The sequence below is a fragment of the Alligator mississippiensis genome, chromosome 5, assembly GCF_030867095.1.
Source record: "Alligator mississippiensis isolate rAllMis1 chromosome 5, rAllMis1, whole genome shotgun sequence".
In the NCBI taxonomy this organism is placed as follows: domain Eukaryota; kingdom Metazoa; phylum Chordata; order Crocodylia; family Alligatoridae; genus Alligator; species Alligator mississippiensis.
In genome coordinates, this window is record NC_081828.1 from 134,857,110 (window position 1) to 134,877,317 (window position 20,208).

The 20,208-nt window shown below is 43.8% G+C and overlaps 1 protein-coding gene across 2 annotated transcripts in view; it reads left to right on the top strand.

The window, feature by feature from the left end:
* MYRIP (myosin VIIA and Rab interacting protein) overlaps positions 1-20,208 on the top strand; it is a 419,729-nt gene that overhangs the window by 302,998 nt on the left and 96,523 nt on the right. For both annotated transcript variants that reach the window (XM_019483500.2, XM_014602610.3), the window contains exons 4-8: positions 8,265-8,401; positions 13,225-13,305; positions 15,660-15,757; positions 16,120-16,200; positions 17,761-17,910. In XM_019483500.2, the coding sequence (XP_019339045.1) occupies positions 8,265-8,401; positions 13,225-13,305; positions 15,660-15,757; positions 16,120-16,200; positions 17,761-17,910 (547 nt within the window). The remainder of the gene's footprint in view (positions 1-8,264; positions 8,402-13,224; positions 13,306-15,659; positions 15,758-16,119; positions 16,201-17,760; positions 17,911-20,208) is intronic.

The following is a 20,208-nucleotide window of genomic DNA, read 5'->3' on the forward strand; positions in this document are numbered from 1 at the left end:
CAAGTCACAAAGCCTAGGGCCACTGCTAGTACTATGGTAGCTATGCCAATAGTAACAGTGGAATTGTTTTTTAAATAAAATTTCCAAGCATGGATATGACCTTGGAGAAGAGAAGCTGGAATTTCATAGTTTCATAGTTGGTAGGGTCAGAAGGGACCTGAGGAGATCATCTAGTCCGACCCCCTGCCCTGCCATGGCAGGAAAGAGTACTGGGGTCAAACAACCCCGGACAGATGTTCGTCCAGTCTTTTTTTAAAGACCCCCAGGGTAGGAGCCAGCACCACTTCTTTTGGAAGTTGGTTCCAGGTCCTAGCCGCCCTGACAGTGAAATAGCGCCTCCTAATGTTTAGCCTGAAACTACCCTCCGCTAGCTTGTGTCCGTTGTTTCTTGTAACTCCCAGGAGTGCTCAGTGGAACAGGGACTCTCCCAATGCCTGCTGGTCCCCCGTGACTAGTTTGTAGACTGCCACTAGATCCTCTCTTAGCCTTCACTTTTGGAGGCTGAACAGGTTCAGGTCCCTCAGCCTCTCCTCGTAGGGCCTGCCCTGCTGTCCCCTGATCATGCGGGTGACCCTCCTTTGAACCCTTTCCATATTGGCCACATCCTTCCTGAAGTGCGGCACCCAGAACTGGATGCAGTACTCCAGCTGCGGCCTGACCAGTGTCACATTATGGGGGAGGATAACCTCCTTGGACCTGCTTGAGATGCATCTGTGGATACATAACAAGGTATAGTTGGCCTTCCTGACCACATCCCCACACTGTCGGCCCATGTTCATCGTGGCATCAATTATGACTCCAACATCCTTTTCTGTCTCAACACTGGTGAGAAGGGAGTTCCCCAGCCTGTAGGTGTGCCACTGGTTCTTTCTCCCCAGGTGCATTACCCTGCACTTGTCAGTGTTGAACCCCATTCTGTTCTCATCAGCCCACCCCTGTAACCTGTCTAGATTCGCTTGCAGCCTGTTCCTTCCTACTAGCCTACCCACTTCACCCCACATCTTAGTGTCATCTGCGAATTTGAACAGGGTGCTTTCTACCCCCTTGCCCAAGTCACTGATGAAGATGTTGAATAGTGCGGGCCCGAGGACCAAACCCTGGGGAACCCCACTGCCCACATCCCTTCAGGTCGAATAAGACCCATCCGCCACCACCCTCTGGGTGCGGCCCTCCAGCCAGTTAGTGACCCATCTGACCGTGTAGGCATCAACAGCACTGTCTCTTAGTTTCTTACTGAGAATGGGGTGAGAGACCATGTCGAACACCTTCCTGAAGTCCAGAAAGACTATATCCACTGCGACACCTGCATCCAAGGACTTGGTGACCTGGTCATAGAAGGCCACCAGGTTGGTTTGACAAGACCTGCCCCTAATGAACCCATGCTTGTTGCCTCTGAGCATAACCTCCCCTGCTGGCCCTTCGTGGACATGTGCCAGGATAATTCTTTCAAAAAGCTTCCCCAGGACCAAAGTAAGACTCACGGGCCTATAGTTTCCTGGGTCTTCCTTCCTCCCTTTTTTGAAGATGGGGACCATGTTGGCCCTTTTCCAGTCCTCTGGCACATCGCCTGAGTGCCATGAGTGCTTGTAGAGCTGTGCCAGAGGTCCTGTAATGACCCCTGCTAGTTCCTTCAGCACTCTGGGGTGGAGATCATCAGGACCTGCAGATTTAAATACATCTAGTCCCTCCAGAAGTTCCCTGACAAGGTCCTCATTAACCCTAGGCTTGGGTGTGCCACCCACAGGGCCCTCGGGGGTGCCAGTAGGGGAGATATCTGGGTCCCTCCCCAGAAATACGGAGGCAAAGAAATTGTTGAATATGTCAGCTTTACCATCAGGTGAGATGACCAGATTTCCTAGCGTGTCCTCAGTGAAGTACAGTCTCGTCAGCACCAACCACCATCTCCAGGTATATCAGTAACAGTTACAATCAGTAGTACCAGTGACTGCTGACTGCTAAAGTGGAATAAAAGGAGCAAGGGAAATCAGAAGCCTGAAGTAACTTTGTCCTAACTTTCATAACCAGTTTTCTCCAGTGGAGAAGGGTACAAAAAGAACAGTAATGGGAAACATTTTCAGCTTTCCCCAGCAGCAGAGGTTAGGAACATTGTGGTAATTGGCACCTTACCAGGTTGGAGAGAGTGCTCCTAGAATATTGGTTTAATAATTTATCATTTGAGTGAAGCAATTCTTAAGTGATGTTCTGTGCAAGAAGCATCCTCAGTTAAGAAACACCTGCTGCTACCTTCTCTCTGCCCATACACAACTCAGTGTTATCTATCATGAGGGTCATGTATTTACATCAGCATCAGCAATTGAAAACCAAAGTGCCTATGCCTCCACAGTCTCAATAGGCAAAGCTGAATGAAACTCAACAAGACAAGATGTAGCATTTGTCCCTTTTGTGACACCATTCTGGTAAGACTGGCAACCAGTCCTTGTCTATATCCAATTGATTTTGTCCATAATGTGAACAGAACCTTCAAAACATTATGTTGAACTAAAAGTTGCCTTAAAATCATGCATTCACCTGTTTGTCCCGAGCCCAGCACAGGTTTGCTAATTAGAACTACACAGATATCATAAAAGAGAAAATGCTTTCTGGCTGGCCTGGGCAAAATGTTTATCACCCTGTTCTAACATCAATCCTAATTCTTTCTATTGTAGATCAACAGGATACTGGCATGATATGTAAAGTTGCCCTAGAGAAAACAGATTTACAGCCAGCTCTGTCAAGATATATATTACCGTTACTATTATTTGCATAATGATGGATTACTTGAATTCCATAATAACTCATGGTTAACTTGTGTAGTTCATTGCCACAAAGAGGTGGTGGAGGCAGATAGCATAGCCAAGTTAAAAAAGGGACTAGATAAATTCAAAGATAATAGAGCTATTAATGGTTATTGAACAGAACAGTTGAAGATGTTTGCCCTGGTATCTCTAAACCAATAATGGTATATGCTAAGAAGAGTTTTGAATAACGGATAAATCATTCTAGATATATCCAGCTCAGTGCTCTCCCTGTATAGCATCTGCTTCAGCCACTGTTGAAGACAAGATACTGGGCTAGATGGATCATTGGTCTGACCCAGTATAGAACTTCTTACGTTCTTATGTTCCTAACCCAGGGGCCCAAGTCAGGTTTAGGACATAATTGCTCCAGGCACTGTGTGAACAGAGACACGTACTGCTCTCAATAAAGTGGAAGACAGGGCATATAGAAAAAAGAGTGCTTATGTTCCATATATGTATTTTCTTGATTTGTTGTTTGCAGGATTGCAGCTAATGCAAGATTACTAATTTGCAGTTTGAATATGATGTCCAGCAATTCAGAGAACCAGTGTTGTCACTTTCTTTTTTAGTTTTCACTCAACATTAACAGTTCATAGATACAGGTTAGAAAACATTTTTTCAGTGATGACATAAAAGTGGACTAGAATATACCTGCTTTATGCTTGGCTATATTCCATTTAGCAGTCTACTGCATCTCCTTAAGACTGAAGGGAGACTGATAGGAGCATTTAGTGAAACTGCTGGGCTATATGTTGAATAATGGGCTTGGTCACAACACTGAATCTCTGGAGCTAATTGACAGAATATAAAATCATATAGCCAGGCCTCTCAAAGGAAAAGACAATTTGTTGTCAAATAATGGATATAAGAGAAAAATTGGGTATTGTTGTTTGCCTCATACATGTGGAGAAAATGCAGGCTATCTGAAGATTTGTCTTATAATAGTATAAGAATGATATTTTAGTTGTGATGTTCCAGAACTGAGAGAGGCAAGGATTTCTTACAGTGTTATTTTTTATTGGATCAACTGTATAGTTGAGATAAAGTTAGACAAGCTTTCAAATGCAAAAGACATTTTTCATCAGGTCTTATCAATACAAACCAAGCACAGCATAGTAAAAAATAGTTGTAGGAATGCATGTAAGAAGTTGCCAGAGGTAGCAAACACACACTTATCAGAAGAAAAAAATCTGATTATTGGAAGATCAACATCTATCAAAGGAGAAGGAGGATCACTCTCACCTTTGATGTGTGGAAATAATTCATGAGTCCGGTATATTACAATGTGCCAAATTTGTCACTATTCTCTGCCTGCTCCATGACATGTGAGCAGTGGTTCTCAGTAATGGATCTCTTACAGAACCCTTTGAGATTAAAATAGGAGTTAAGCAGGGCTGTGTCATTGCTCCAACATTCTTCTCAATATTCTTTGCCATGGTGCTACATCTGACCACCAACAAGCTTCCAGCCAGAGTGGAGCTGGAACTACCAAATGGATGATAAGCTGTTTAACCTCAGCTTACTCTGAGCCAAAACCAAGACCACCCCAACCTCAATCATTGAGCTCCAGTAAGCTAAGGATACTGTCATGTGTGCTCACTTGGAGGCAGACTTTCAAGCAAGCATTGACTCTTTATTGAGGCATACAAGAAAATAGGACTGATGCTTGACATTCAAAAGGCTAAGATCCTCTACCAACAATCTCCTAATAAACAGTCCCCAGCTCCAGTAATCCAGTACCACGGTGAGACTCTGGAGAACGTTGAGTATTTCCCGTACCTCAGAAGCCATCTCTCTCAGAAGGCTGACATTGACTAAGAAATCTAACATCACCTCAAACATAGAAGTGCAGCCTTTGGACACCTGAAGAAATGGGTGTTCAAAGATCACAACATTAGATCCAAAACCAAGCTCATTTTTTATCATGCAGTTGTGATCCCCACCTTGGTGTATGGAACTGAGACATGGACAACATACAGGAGATATCTAAAATTGTTGGAGTAGTACTATCAATACTGGCTGCAGAAGATGTTCCGAATCCAGTGGGAAGACAAACACACTGTTAGTATCCTCCTGCAAACAAATGCCATGAGTATCAAGGCAATGATCATCTGACATCAACTTCATTGCTATGTTATCCAGATGTCCAGCTGTAGGCTTCTGAAATAAATTTTACCCTCCCAGCTCAACCAAGGCATGTGCTCAAGAGAAGAGCAGAGAAAGCATTTCAGGGACATCCTCAAGGCCAACTTAAAAAAATGCAACATAGATGTCAACTTGTGGGAGACTATAACCCAGGACCGCCCCAAATGAAGGAGGAGTCTGCTGCAGGGATCTCAGTACTTTGAAATCTCATGACAACAAGCGATGGAAAAGCAGGAGTGGCAGAAAGTGTGTTGTGGACCAAATCAAGAATCCAGTGCTACCCACCCCACACAAACACAGGTCCAAGCTGCAGTAGAGACTGTCAGTCCTGGATAGGCTTCATCAGCCATCTTCAGACATAAGGATAAGATGATCATGGAAGACAATCCTCCTCAACTGTGATCCTGCCAAAGAACATGCCCTAAAACTAATATCAATATTACGTCCATGGTTCTTAGTATCTAGCCAGGTTTTGAATGTATGCTCCCAAGTTAGTCTTTTAAAGGTGGTAGGTAGATTTTCTTTGAGTACAAGGATAGCGAGGTAAGAGAGGGACTGGTTGTTCTGTGCGAAATATGCTCCTACTGGTATATGTGTGTCTCTGTCCTTTATATTTTCTCTGTGAGAGTTCATTCTGATGTGTACTTACGATTTAGTTTCACCCACATATTTGCCATGAGGACATTTGCTGTATTAGAATAGATATATCATTCTGGGAAAGGCATGTATAGGAACCATGGATTCTGATTATTTTGTTATGTGGAGTGTTAACTGTCTTGGCAGTGGACATGTTGACAGGTTAAGCATTTCTTGCCAAGGCAAGGTTGTGTCTCATTTGATGGGCAGTGGGGAGTTTGCTTCTGATGAACAGTTGGGTAAGGTTATGGGGTTGTTTGAAAGCCCAGAGAAAGAGGGGCTGGGAATATTTCTCTCAAGCTAAGTACAGACAGTCAAAATCCCAACGCTGAATTAATTCAGTCTTCTCAGGTTAGTCTAAACTGTGAAGACTGAACCAATAAGCAAGTGAACATACATTCACTTTTTATTCTGCAATTGCAGCCACATGCCTGCAATGGCCCATGTCAGAAGCCAGGAGGGTGCTAGAGTATGCCTTCTTGCTCAGCTGGAGCAGATAGCTTGAATCTGGAGGGGGTTTAGAACAGAAGTTCAGTAAACCAATTTAACTTAAATCAGTTAAGTTTAATACTACATTCATCCAGGTTTATCTTAAACCAGTTTTGGCCATTTCTGAAAGCAATTTATTTGCACTGAACTTTTGCTGTTACAGATTTGAACTGGTTTCTAATCACTTATACCGGTTTATCTGTAAGTTCTGTCCCTAGCCTCAAAGTCTGATCTTAGCTGAGTATAGACTACTATTGTTTGATGACTACTCTGATTGGTTACGGTGTGTGGTGGTATGTGACCATCCAGGTTTTATGTTTCCAGGAGGGGTTTTTAGTTTGATTGGGAGGAGATAGTTTTAAACCTGTGGTGGAAGTCAATAAATGAGTCCAGGTGTTGGTCTGGATCATGAAAATATCATTTATGTAACACAGATATAGAGCAGGTTTGGTTGTGCAGTTTTCTAGAATTTTTTTTCTCCAGGTGATTAATGAAAAGGTTAACATATTGAGGGGCCATCTTTGTGCCCACAGCTGTGCCCATGGTTTGGAGAAAGTGATGATTTTTTTTTTAAGTGAAGTTGTGGGTGAGGTTGAAGTGGATGAGTTGTGCAATGTGTTGTTGCAAATCGGAGTCTACTCCATGTTCTTGTAGTTATTTCAGGTGGCAGCTGAGCCTTCCTGGTGAGAGATGTTAGTGTACAGGCTGGTGGCATCCATGGTTGTAAGTATGGTCTTCTCAGGGAGGCTGTTGCTATTCTAGATTTTGTTGAGAAAGTCTGTGGTGTCCTATAGAAAACTTGCTCTTGTAAAAATCCTAGCTTTATGTTATGATTACATTATTTTTCCTCTTTGGTCAAGATATTTTTAAACAATGGAATCTTTTGGTATTCAGGGTTTATTTTAGGTGTTTACACATAAATGTAGGAGGCTAACTTTAACCATTCAGGCTTGGAAAACATATGCCCCTTATTTTTAATTTATTTTAAAATTCTTAAAATTCTTGTAATTGTTAATTTCTTTGAAGCTCCCATTTTTACTAACGAAAAACAGTTTTATAAGGGGGGAAGGGAAATCCTTTGATCTTTGCAACCACATTATACTAAATGCTAAATAGGATGTTTTTGTGTCACATCAGAATATGCCAGTCACTTTGCTACCTATAATCTGAAGGTGTGGCATAAAGTAAATAAATTGATGTGGCAGTAAACAATTACATGTGTCAGTTCAAATTGTGACAAATCACGCTGGTGCTGATTCACACTTGCTGATGCAAACACTGCTTTTTTCACCTGAGGGTACTGCTCAGAGAATGCAGCTTTAAGTTTAGGCTGTGCTGTGGATTCATAGAGGCCCTTTCAAGATTTCATCTCCTTTTGGGACTATAAATCATTAATTTTGGGCTGCACCCTCTGACTTTCCTCTATGGTGGACCAGCCATCCTTCCTTCAACAAGTGAGGGGTATAAAGATACCAAGCAAAGAGTCATTAGCTTGTGGATTTATAATAAAATATGATACCAAAAGTGCTTACAACCAATATTTTCTATGTCTTTTGGAACCTGATCCAAAGCCCAGCAATACAACGTTTTGGATCCAGCCACTCAGTGTGATTTGTTTTGTTTCCACCAAGAGAAGAGGTGCCAAATCTGTTTTTCATGTTGATATTGGGAAGCAATGTAGAGTTTTACAGGATCTTTTGGCTTACCACAAGCATAAGAACAAAATAATACATTCCAATGTGATTATACTTTATGTATATTATTGATTGAGATTTATGACACCTTGGACCAAGCTACAACTATGGATGTTACTCAGTAATTTTTTATATTCACTGCTTTTTGCTTAAGCTGAGCTAAGATTATTTGTTTAGGCTTTGCCCAACCTGTTATTTTCTGTAAATGTGTGTTATGGTATACATTTGTGAAAACTAACCAAATAGTTTGATATGATAATAAACAAAACTACGAATATATAGATACTTACTGTTAGCTAGAATTCCAGTACTTATGTTGCCAAATAATCAGACTTATCCAAGCTAAAACTAAGAAACTGTGATTAGAAAGGTAAATATTATACTACAAGGCTCAAAAGAATTTGGTAGATACTGTTTTTAAGGAAGGCAAGGAAAGTGTTTGGGGTTTTTTATGTAGGATCATTTTACACAATCTGAAATGTTCTTTATTTGTTTTCTTTAGATTCCTAAGGACCCAGTCCCTGGAATGGTTTTATAATAATGTAAAAAGCCGCTTTAAACGTTTTGGGAGTGCTAAAGTCCTGAAGAATTTATACAGGAAACACAGACTGGAGAGCGGAGCCTGTTCTGACTTAATAGGTACAGTAGAGTTGTTTTAATTCCTTCTTGGCATATTAGCTTTAATGCACATGATCAGGAACGCAAGACCGCAGCTGGAGGCCCAGGGTGGCTACTGTACCCAGGGACAGCTGCAACTTATGGTTGCAATCATACAGCTGATTTTATGGTACAAGGCATTTTTTCACCCTCTACCTGCATCTGCGCCTGGGGCAGTTGCCTCTGTCACCCTGCCCTAGTTATGCCACTGTACACGATCCAGTTGAAGTTCTGAGACTTCTGGAAAATAGAAGATATGTAGTGAGTTTTGCAAACAGTGTTTTCTTACAGTCGTGGTCGCATATTTACTGTAACTGACTAGCAAACGATTCAGAACCACAGCCAATTAGAGACAGTTATATCATCTTGGCTTCACTGGCCATATTCATTCATAATGTAATTCCATTGAAATCAGTACAGAGTTTGTGTTTTCCAGGATGTCTTTCCTGAGGATAAGCTGGGAATTAAAAAGTAGCAGGAAAGCTGCATGGGCCTGTGTAAAAATTATACATGGTTCTCTTAAGGCATGTCTACATCACCTCCTGACTGTGCTACAGAAATCTTTAGTGTAGTATAGCCCACCCACTTGATGCACACTAAAACTGGAAATGTATATAATACAGCTACCTTGGCGTTGGGCATTGGCTATAAAACATACTATATTTTCTTGCATACAACATGGCCCCAAATAAAATAGGCTGCTTGTTTTTAGAAGAACATTTTTTTTCCAGAGTCATGGCTGACTGTATGACATAAAATAAACCCTCCTAGGAACACAAAGTATCCAGGAAGTATGGTACCAGGAAATTCCTGCTGCTGGCTGCCTCATCTGTACTTTTTCCTCTGTATTTCCCAGACACACCATGTTTCCAGGACACCATACTCTGTCATACAAGGTTAGATCCCAGACCCTTGCATGGGGAATACCAATACTGTTAGTTCTTTATTGTAAGTAATTATTTATATCAGTTCATGTAAATAAAGTGATGTGTCCACATCCTAAGCCTCATCAAGATACTATCACCAGCTAACTTTCTGGCAGGCAAAAACAGGAACACTCAGCCAACAGCTATGGCTACGAGAGGGCTAACACAGGGCTCCACCACCTTGGGAGCTGTATGGCATGCACAGTGTCTTTGTGCTTGCTGTTTTTCCAGTGAAGAAAACTGTTTCCCTTCTTAAAACAAACACACCCATTTAGGGGTTTTGGGGCTCGAATTATTTTTTGGGAGGGGAGGAGAGGGGGTGCAGGTTGTATTTGAGAAAATATAGTCCCGGAGACAAGGAGCTTACTGGCATGTGTCCAGTGCCACTTCAAGGTGGCTATATGGTATCTGTTTGCAGGTTTAGTTTCCAGCAAGTGTGCTGTGCCTCACTGTAGTGCTATATAGCAGTTTGGAGGCAGGATAAATATGCAATTAGGGGTGCACCGATAGAGATTTTGGGGGCCGATACCAATAGCTGATTTTTAAGGAGGCATATCGGCTGATACCAATCCGATTTCCAATATAGCTGTGTGCACTAGAGCTATGCAAAGCTTTGGTAGCTGATTCGATTCAGAGTAGATTTGGCACAATTCAGTGGCTGAATCTCTGAATCTGGAAGCCTCCGATCAGAAGCCTCTGAATTGATACAGAGAGATTCGGAGAAATTTGGCATTTCAGCCATAGACTATACAGGCAGACACAAGGCAGTGCCGGCGGGAGCAGCCGGGACAAGCCACAGCTTCTCCCGGGCCTGCCAGCTTAAGCCAGGGCTTGTCCAGCTGCTCCCCTAGCTGCTCCCCCTGGCGCTGCCTGCCTGTATAGCCTATGGCCAAATAAGATTCGGCACCGAATATCTTTGGATTCAGACGAATCGAATTGGGACAGCAATTTGAATCACTGAATTGACTCACTGCCTCTCCAGATCACCAAATCTGAAGTGAATACTTTCTGCTTCGCGCAGGCCTAGCATGTGGCTGGTAAGTCTGTTGTAGAGGAAAGTGAGGGGGAGGGAAAAGGCATAGAGGGGAAGATCAATGCCCCACATGGTGAGGGAGGGAGGGGGCAGGGAAAGGCACTCCCTCTGGGTCAAGGCAGGGCATAGGATGGAGCCACGGCTCATCCAGGGAGCGCAGGGGGGGGCGGTTCCCACTGCTGCTTGTGCCCTGGGAGGGCATGGGGGGAGGCATATGCCCCCGGATCTGCGTGGGGTGGGGCAGGCAGGCTGCAGCTGGGGCTGCACCAGGCTCTTCTCGACAGGGACTAGGCTGCGCCTGGTGGGCGGCGGCGGTGCTGGGAGTGGGGCTACAGAAAAATTTGGGCTCTCTGCAGTTCCCTCCATAGCCCCTTCCCAGCACCGCTGCTGCCCGCCCCAAGCCCAGCCCCTACCAAGAAGAGCCTGCCACAGCCCCGGCTCCAGCCTGCAGCTGCAACCCACCCACCCCACCCCACACAGATCCTGGGGCACATGGCCCCCCCTCCTGTGCTCTCCTGGGGTCTGTGCAGTAGCGGCTTAAGCCATGGCTCTGTTTCATGTCCTGCGTCACCCCAGCTGGGCAGCTCTTGCCCCTGCCCCCTCCCTCCCTCATCACAGGGGGTGTTGATTTGCCCCCGCTCTATGCCCCTTCCCTCCCCCCTCCCCTTCCACCACAGTGATCTTACGAGCTACATGCAGTTCTCCATGCTGCTGGGCTGTGCTCCTCACTGCTTGAGTGCTGCACTGCAGCTGCATGCATGCACGAGCATTTATCGGCTGCATCAAGCCAATTTTCGATTGAGCCAATTTTCTTTATATCAGTACTGATCCAATATCAGACCGATGTATCGGTGCACTTCTACATGCTGTTAAAATTTCTTGGAAATATCTGGCCCATAAACCAAATGAAAAGTCGGTAAGTAGAAGAGGTGATTCCAGTGCTAAAAGATTCTGTTATGATAGGCTGTTTTCTTTTGTGTGTGTAATTGTGTAATATAGCACTAAAGGCCTTAGAGGCTCTTGGCTACCTCCACTATTTTCATCCATTCCCATCTGTTGTGTGCATTCATCCTCCAGTCATCCATATTTAATTTCTATAAGTCTGACAGTACATCATTTAGCTATCTTCATCTCAGTCCTCCAGGCTGCCTCCTCACTTCCAGCTCCCTGAAGAGCAGTGTCTTTGGTGTCCAGATCATGTGCATTGTTTCTATGTGGCCCAGCCACTGCAGTTGTCATGCTCTGACTTCCTGTCAGGGTTGGGTTTGTGTTCAAGTGATGTAACTTGCTGTTGGTTCTTACTCACCATTCTTATGTTATGGGATCATACTATGCACTAAAGATTTTCTATAAAAACTTTCTTTCAAAGCAATCTAGTTGTTATTTTGTTTGCTTGAGAGAGAATCTAAGATTGATTTCCATAGGTTGTGCATGGCCTGATTATGGTTTTATAAACGTGAAACTTAATTTTCTTTAGGATGAACTTGGATGACAGGAGCTTGTGCAGTGCACAGTAGGCTCTATTTCCTGCTTCCAGTCTTCCTTGAATTTCTTCCTTTATATTACCATTCTGTCTTATGAAAGAACCTAATTACTTGAAGTGGGTCACTGGCTTAAAGTTTATGTTGTTCATTGTTATGTGAGGTCCCTGATTTACTGCTGTCTTGTTTACCTGGAGATTTTGTGTTTTGACCACATTCACTTGCAGTCCGATTTTCTTTGCTTCATTTGCTTTCTTTTACCTTATCAATTTTTTTTTTTTGAAGACTATTCCTTAAGAAGAGAAAGTAATTTTTTTAAGTGGGTGTGAAACATGTGGGATAACAACATTAATGTATATACATGCTGAAATCAGAAAAATCAAGGATGGATCCTGCCAAACCATAGTCACTTAGACATTCCTTAGTCCACTAATCTCATTGAATTTTGCCTTTTAAGTGGGACTGCTCACATGTGTAATGACTGTTTACACAAGCAAAGACGTGCAGGATAAATAAGATCTTTCTGTCAAAGTCAAATATCATTGCTAACTTTCTTTTCCTACTTTAATTATGACTTTAAAGATACCCCTCATGTTCCATTTGAGAATAAATATGGCTTTAAATGTTTGGGTTTGTCTTATTTATACAGTAGTGCCCTTTAGAAGCCAAAATCTATTGCAAGCCCCAAATGTCACATTAAAAGCAAGTTTGCTGCACTGTTCTTCCCTGCACAAGTGAAGGGACTGCACCCTTTTCCCTTTCACTTCACAAGCTGTTTCCTATATCCAAAATCAACAAAGCCAATGTGAGAAAACTTTCATGTGTTCAAAACTTTTTGCACAAAGGCTGAAGTCGAACAGGATTTTTTAGAATACTCACTTATACGGTAGAATCCTAGTATTCTGCATGGTTAGGTTCCTTATCATCCTGCGAAGATGAGGGTGCAAACTACACAGATATATATAGCCACAGCAAACCACTACACAGGACCACTGAGGTGCACCAGACCCCTGCTGTGACTTTTTTTTCAAAGAACACTACTTCTCTAATTGGCTGCATGGATCCTCAATGAGCTCCAGCTGAGTGAAGAAGTGATGTCCTTTGAAGTAAAAGCCACAGCAGCAGCACAGCTCATCCTTAAGGTGGCAATCCTCTGTAAACGTATAGTTTTGTGAACTACCAAGATATGAATTATCTGGGCTGTACCATATATAAGGTGCAATTAGAAACACGAGCACTGGATTCTAAAAATATATCTGGAAATATATCTAAAGATATAATCCAGTTGAGAGTGAACTGGGTTCTAAATATATATATGACTCTATCAAGTAATACCAGTATGTGCTGCGATTTCTTTTTGAGCAGAAGGAAGCTTTTTCGAAGGAAGCACAGAAAATGAAGGAAGTGTTTGTGGCAGTGATGCTACGTTCTACAGACAGTCTGAAGGTAATTATGCTTAAAATTCCTTTTGACTAAACTGAGGTGTTACATTTTGAGGTACTGGTAAGTAGTAGGGCTATGTGAAATTTTGACGGGTGTTTCATTTTGAAGCTATTTCAACTCATTTCAAGCTCAAAACAGCGAAATCAAAATGAAATGAAAGGCTTCGAAACAGCTTTGAAACGAAATGAGGGCACTTGAAATGTTTTGAAACTTTAGAAACATTTCGAGTTTAGAAGCCAGCTTGCTTGCAGCTAAACAGAAACTGGGAAGAGGGGGGAAGAGCTGCTCTGATATTGACATCTAGCTCCTGGTTCGATCCCCCAGCTCTCTGATCACTTCTCTCAGCTCTCTGGTCATTTCCACAGCTCTTCCCAGGGGGCGAAGGCCCCTCTGCACACAGGATTTCAGCAGGCTGCTGCTCCAGGCTGGAACTGGTGGCAGCTGCTCGGCGCTGCCACTGGCCCCAGCCTGCCGTGGCAGCCTGCTGAAACCTGGCATGCAGATCTGAGTCTCGCGCCCCCCAGGAATAGCTGAGTAATTGAACCACGGGCTGAGGAATTGAACTGGGAGCTAGGGGAATGTTCTTTCCCCCAGCTCTTCCCGGGGGGCACGGACCCCTGGATGATGCAGGATGACAGCAAGCTGCCGCTGCCAGCTGGGGATGGCAGTAGCTCTGGCCTATTTTTCCCCAGCTGACAGCAGCAGCCTGCTGAGACCCCGCATGCAAATCTGGGGGCCATGGCCCCTGGGAAGAGCTGGGGGAATGATCAGAGAGCCAGGGAATCAAAGCTGGAGCTCCGGCTGACAGGGGAAGCTGCCTCAGCACTTGGACAGTGCGCAGCACCCTGCCGAGCTATGCTGCACCTGCAACATGGGGCAGATACCGTGCAGGTGCAGGGGGGGAGGTGATCCCTGCTGCCCTGCGCTTCACAGGGGGGCTCTGCCACAAGCCCTCAGAGGCCCCAATTGCCGCTGCCAGAGCCAGTGAGTTCAGAACTTTTTTTAGAAAAGCTCCACACTCACCAGCTGCAGAGCATGCAGATGACAGCATGCTGCCACTGCTGGCTGGGGCCAGTGCCAGCACCTAAGTCTGCCTGGCACAGCCCACGCCGAACACCAGGAAGAACCCAGTGCTGGCACTGGCCCCAGCCGGCAGCAGCAGCCTGCTGTCATTCTGCACACAGGTCTGAGGGTGCATGCCCCCTGGGAGGGCTGCAAGGCTGTGCCAGGCTCCTCCCAGGGGAAGCAGGCCCCCGGATCTGTGTGTGGGATAACAGCAGACTGCCACTGCCAGCAAGTGAGATGAGTTTTGCTTTGAACAGTTTGAGGTGCAATTTCATGAAAGCCTTGCATCTATCTCCTTGAAACTTGGCAGGCTTCATGCCCTCAGAAGGGGCTACCATTCCTGCAATTTTCATCTGAATCAGGCAAGAAATGACAAAGCTATAGGCATTTTCTTGATTCCCCATTATAGCCTATGAGCAAAATGCATCGAAACAGCGAAACAGTTTCAACAAAATGAAACAGAACAGTGCTTTGGAACAGCAAAACAAAACACTGTCCCTTTGAAATGGCAAAAAATAAGTAAAAATGAATCAGTGCTGTTTCACACAGCCCTAGTAAATAGCTGAGAGGACTGGTAGATCTGTAAGTAGAATTGGCACCCACAGATGAAAAGTTCTCAAGATAAATTATCTTTAAACTAAAACCTTTATTGAGTTTCCAGAGGCTCTGTGGTTCACAGGGAACATGATAGCCTGTTTTGTGTTGCTTCCCATCTTAATACATTCATTTCAGTATTATTTTCATAATGCTATACAGTAAATGGGAGTTAGGGTTCTAAATACTTTTGAGAATTTGGGCCTACATGTTCACAGTTTAGAGGTCTTTCTTGAATGCTCATTCATACATGGCTTATCATAAAGGTCTAAACTCAGTTGAATTCCATTACAGTTTTTTCCCCTATGACCTTCACGTAATAGAGAAAACATAAAGGGGATTTTACAGAAGCATTGTGTTTTTGTATTTAATATTCTAAGTTATCCTTGTTTAATTTCAGAAAAAATAATAACCTTTTTCAATTAGAATATACAAATGGATAGAAGCTACCCAGAATTTTTTTCTGTCTATTAACATGCTTATGTCATTGCTCATTAGAGTTCTGAGAACCACATTTTAACATCAGCAACTTGGGGTATGAGTCTGGATCTGCATCACTGCAGTAGGCTCCATCAACATCTGAGATATAAGAACTACCAAAATTTGAAAGTAGTTTGGAACATGGGTCTGAATTTGGCAGCTTGTGCTTATATTTGGTATACTACAAAGGTGGAGATTTTGTCTTGTTCTTTGACTAGGACATAGTATGATGGACACCCTTGCTGTGGCATTGCGAGTTGCGGAAGAAGCAGTAGAAGAAGCCATTTCCAAGGCAGATGCATATGGTGACAGCCTGGTAAAATTTTCTAATAACGTTCTGCTGATTTATATGGATCAGGATTTTTTCACCTGTATTTAAGTAGGGATGGAAAGACAAATAAATATCAAAGAAAATATAAAGCAGACATGGATTATCTTATTGCATTAGCTAAAAGAATTATGATGTTTCTCTTAAATTTATTATCAAGAATAGCATATATGTTCCACTTCAGAAATACATAAAAGTTCAAGTTGCTTACTTTCAAGTTATTTCTTCATGCAGTGTCAAATATGGCATTATAACCCTTTTTTGTATTGATTTTGGTAAATATATATATCTCTAGATTATATATATCTCCTGTGAATCTGTAGCATTTATTCATGTGCACCTTTGTTCAGGACAAACAGAATGAGGCGTGTTATTTACGAGAACACAAGGAGGAACTGATAGAGGAACTTGCCACTACCATAGTGCAGAAGGTAAGCTTATACAAGCTTTGCTCATGTAAAATGCATTTCCAGGGGCTTGGGCAGGCAGCATGTTTCCACTGGTGAAATCAGCCTTTATACCTGTGCCAAAAAAAGAAGAGTATGAATACAGCATACAGCTGTACGCCAGTTGTCTAGGGCTGTGCGAAGCTTCTGGTGCTGATTAAATTCGGAGGTGATTCAGCCCAATTTGGCAGCCAAATCTCTGAATCTGAATTGAATCAGAAGACCAATAAAAAGATCTGAATCGATTTGAAGCTCTCCTAATCGATTTGGAAAAGATTCAGAGAGATTCAGAGTTTTGGGCAGTCCCTGCTTGCTGCCCCAGGGAGCTGACCCCAGACTCTGTGCTGGTAAGTAGAGGGCGGGGGAGTGGGGGCTGGAGGAGGGAGGAGGGGACCATGGGGGGACTCCCACCAAGTCCCATCCTCCGCCTGCTCCCCCAGCCCCCTCCCAAGCACCCCAGCTTCCCTCCCCCCATGGCTGCCCCACCCAGCCCCAGCTCCTGGCTCTTAAGAAAACAAAAAACAAAAAACCCGCCACTCACTGGCTGCTGCCAGGTGGGGGGGGGTGATCCCCACTGCCCCCCACTTATCTGCACTGTGTGAGGGGCTCTGCCACGAGCCCCCATCTGCTGCCTGCTCTCCCAGCCCCACCCCCATGGCTGTCCCACCCACCCCAGCTCCTGGTTCTTTAAAATAACAAAAAAAGCCCCCACTCACCAGCTGCTGCAGCAGCCATCAGGGCTTCTAGGGGCTCATGGCAGAGCCCCCCGCACAGCACAGGGCAGTGGGGGGCAGCAGGGATCACCCCCTGCCCTGCCTGGCAGGAGCCAGTGAGTGTGGGGCTTTTTTTTAGAGATCTGGGGCTGGGTGGGGCAGCCATGGGGAGTGGGGGCTGGGAGAGTGGGCAGCAGATGTGGCCTGTCCGATTTGGAGATTTGGCCAATTCAGCAGTGGCCAAATCTCCGAATCAGATTCAGCCGAATCAATTTGGGACAGTGATTCAAATCACCGAATCAAATCACTGTCCCCCAAATCAGCTGAATTCAAATCTGAAGTGAATACTAGCTGCTTTGTACAGGCCTACAGTTGTCTGTTACCCCATAGAATAGCTTCCCAGCTTTATCCGTTATTCCCATTATTCTATATACATTATTCTGTGCTTCCTTATCAGCATTTATCCCTGCATTTATCTATTCTTATCTTAGAAAATGTGTGTTTTTAGGGAGAGAGAACAATGTGAGTATTGTTGGTAGGGTATAGATTTCTATATTTATTTAATTAAGCTCTGATTGCCTACTGGTATGATATGAGGATTTGTTGCAGCATTGTTATGCACTTGCAAGTACAGTACCATGACTTCAAATGAGAAGAAAATAAGCGCCAGTAGTCCAAATCAAACTTGTATGAGCTGAAAAAGATGCAAAAGGAAACTCAAAGAATTTGTTGAGTGCAATGCAACTCACCTTGACACATAGTTAATGCAGCTTGTTCAAGATGGCTCAGATAGTCTTTTCTAATAACATTTTTTTTAATTTTAACCCTCCAGATCATAAGAAAACAACAAAGCCAAGCTGTACAGGCTGAGGCTGCTTTTGAATGGCCACAGTCCAGGAGTAGTGGACTGGTATCTGCTGCTGTCTCAGATCAGAGCATGCTGACTTTCCCAGGGAGTCGCAGGGGATCCTTTGCATTATGGGTGAGTGATCAAACTCAGCCATCTACATTTTCTGCTGCAAGAAATTGGAAAGTTGAAATCCTGAATGATGAGGTTGTTGAATAAAGTGTTACATGGAAGAATGCCAGGAACAGATATTAAATCAAAACATCAAGGGGTGTTTTACTAACTGTCGTGTGATGTTTGGAAGTGAGGGGGAAGGGTCAGATTTTATTCTCTTTCCTACCAGCAGCTACTCCACTGATATCAATGGAATGAGATCAATTTAGCTAAGTAACAGATGTATGAGTGGCCCAGTAAAGGGAAAAACTGGACCAATGCTTTTTCATGTTCTGAATGTAGGCCTGTAGACTGCTTATTTACTTATTGTAGCACCAATTGTATTATAGGAGCTTTCCAGACATTCAAAGATGATGTGATTTAGTCCAGGATCTCATATTTTAAGGACAGACAGGCAAGCAAGGTCAGGTGTTAGAGACAGGAGAAAAGGATTTATTTTCGCTAACACCTGAATTCTGCTCCCACTTACGACAATGACTCTTCGGATATGTGCATGTGTTCCCAGGACCCAATCTATAATCATGTGGCTTACTTTAAGCCACAGGATTGTAAATCAGGAGCGGCTTGTGCATGTATTTTCTTGGTTCTGGGAGCTGTGCCAGGCGCCAGATCTAAGTAAGTAGGGGTGGGGAAAGGGAGAGGCAGGTGGGACTCAGGGTCCATGGGAAGAGGAGCTTGGTGGGACTGGGGGGTTGGTGCATCTACAGGGGGGGTTGGTGGGTCTGTAAGTGAGGTTGTCCGTTCTGGGGGTGGGAAATGGAGGTGGGGCAGGATCAGTGAGGCTAAAAATAGCCTGGTTAGGATTAGGGGCTGGAGGCGTAGGAAGAGCGCCAGCCCCAAGGCAATGCTGCTGGGCTTTCCCAGTGCTGGGGCTGTTCTCCAAACGTGTGCAGCTCTTTGGTAGATCAGGCTAATCTATTCCTGATCTAGCTTAGTTCATCTCCTCAGGTGAACTAGTTTAGATCAAGCTAGCCATGTTTTGCCCAGTATTACTTCCCCAAATGTCTGTACAGATCTCCACTTAGATCAACCTAAACTTAATTAAGTTGATCTAAGTGTAAATTCTGCATATCCCCTTGATGAACAGGAGCAAGCCACTTCACCTCTCCCCTTCATCTCACCTGTCCTAACTTTGAAGTGGAGGTAATAAATTTTGCTAAGTCAAAGTGGTCTTGAATGCCTTTGTTAGCAAAGTTCTGCAGAGATGGAAAGCATAAAATGATTGTTTCTGGACCTTTACTACTCATCCCAATTCTCCTACAAAAGTCACAGTTCTATTGGCTTATTTGGCTGAAGCCCAATTCCCTGCTTGGGTCTAAGGCAATGGGTGCTCTTGGGGGAGCCAATAGGGGGTCTCCCATGTTGCACTCCTGCGCCTGGCATAAGTCAGAGCTGCTGAAAAGCATTTGTATCCTCCACCACTAGTGGAAGATTCCTGAGTGACCTTCAGCTAAAGGCTGAATCGATGTAATGCAGCTCTGCCATCTACCTGCCCAGTCTTTCCTTGCTTGCTGCCTCCTCCGACATGCTCCCTGCACCAAGACTGTTTTCTTGGTTTTATTTCATCAATATCCTTCCACTTTGCAGACATAGCAGACCAGGGAATGTTGCCGTTTCTTCATCATCCTCAGTCATCATAGCAAAGAGAATCGATTTTGTCCCTGGGTAATAAACATTCAGGGTTATTCCAGATCCTCACTGTGGCAGAGCAGAGTGATTCTCAACCAAGGTGCTGTGGCATGGCACCATGATTCACAAGATAAGCCCAGAGATTTCAAATAGAAATTCATAGTTGTGGTCTTTCAGAGTTCTCTGTACCAGAAAAACTGCTTTGTTATTTTCCTGTAGTCAAAGAGTGAAAACTAAAAGCAGGCATTTTCTGAGGGGCACCATGAATCTATCCAAGATTGCCTCTAATCTAGGAAGGTTGAGGACCACAGTTCGATAAGGTGAACATAGACCAAATTCTCAAGTACTATCTAAAAATGAGTCCACTGACCAAGTGAATAAATCAGTCTTTTTCAATATCAGTCTTTTCCAATATTATTTTGCCTCTTTCATAAGCCCATTGAAATCAATAGGTTTTGGGTTGTTTCCTCCAGCAGCTCCACCAGACACATACACAGTTGGATGCTACATTTTCTTTTCTACACTATGAACCTCCTCCCTTGGCAGCAGGAGTACTTTCTCTTTGGCCCCAGTTTTTATATAGAGCAGACTGACTTAATTAATTCCAGTGGAAACAAGATTTGATCCTTA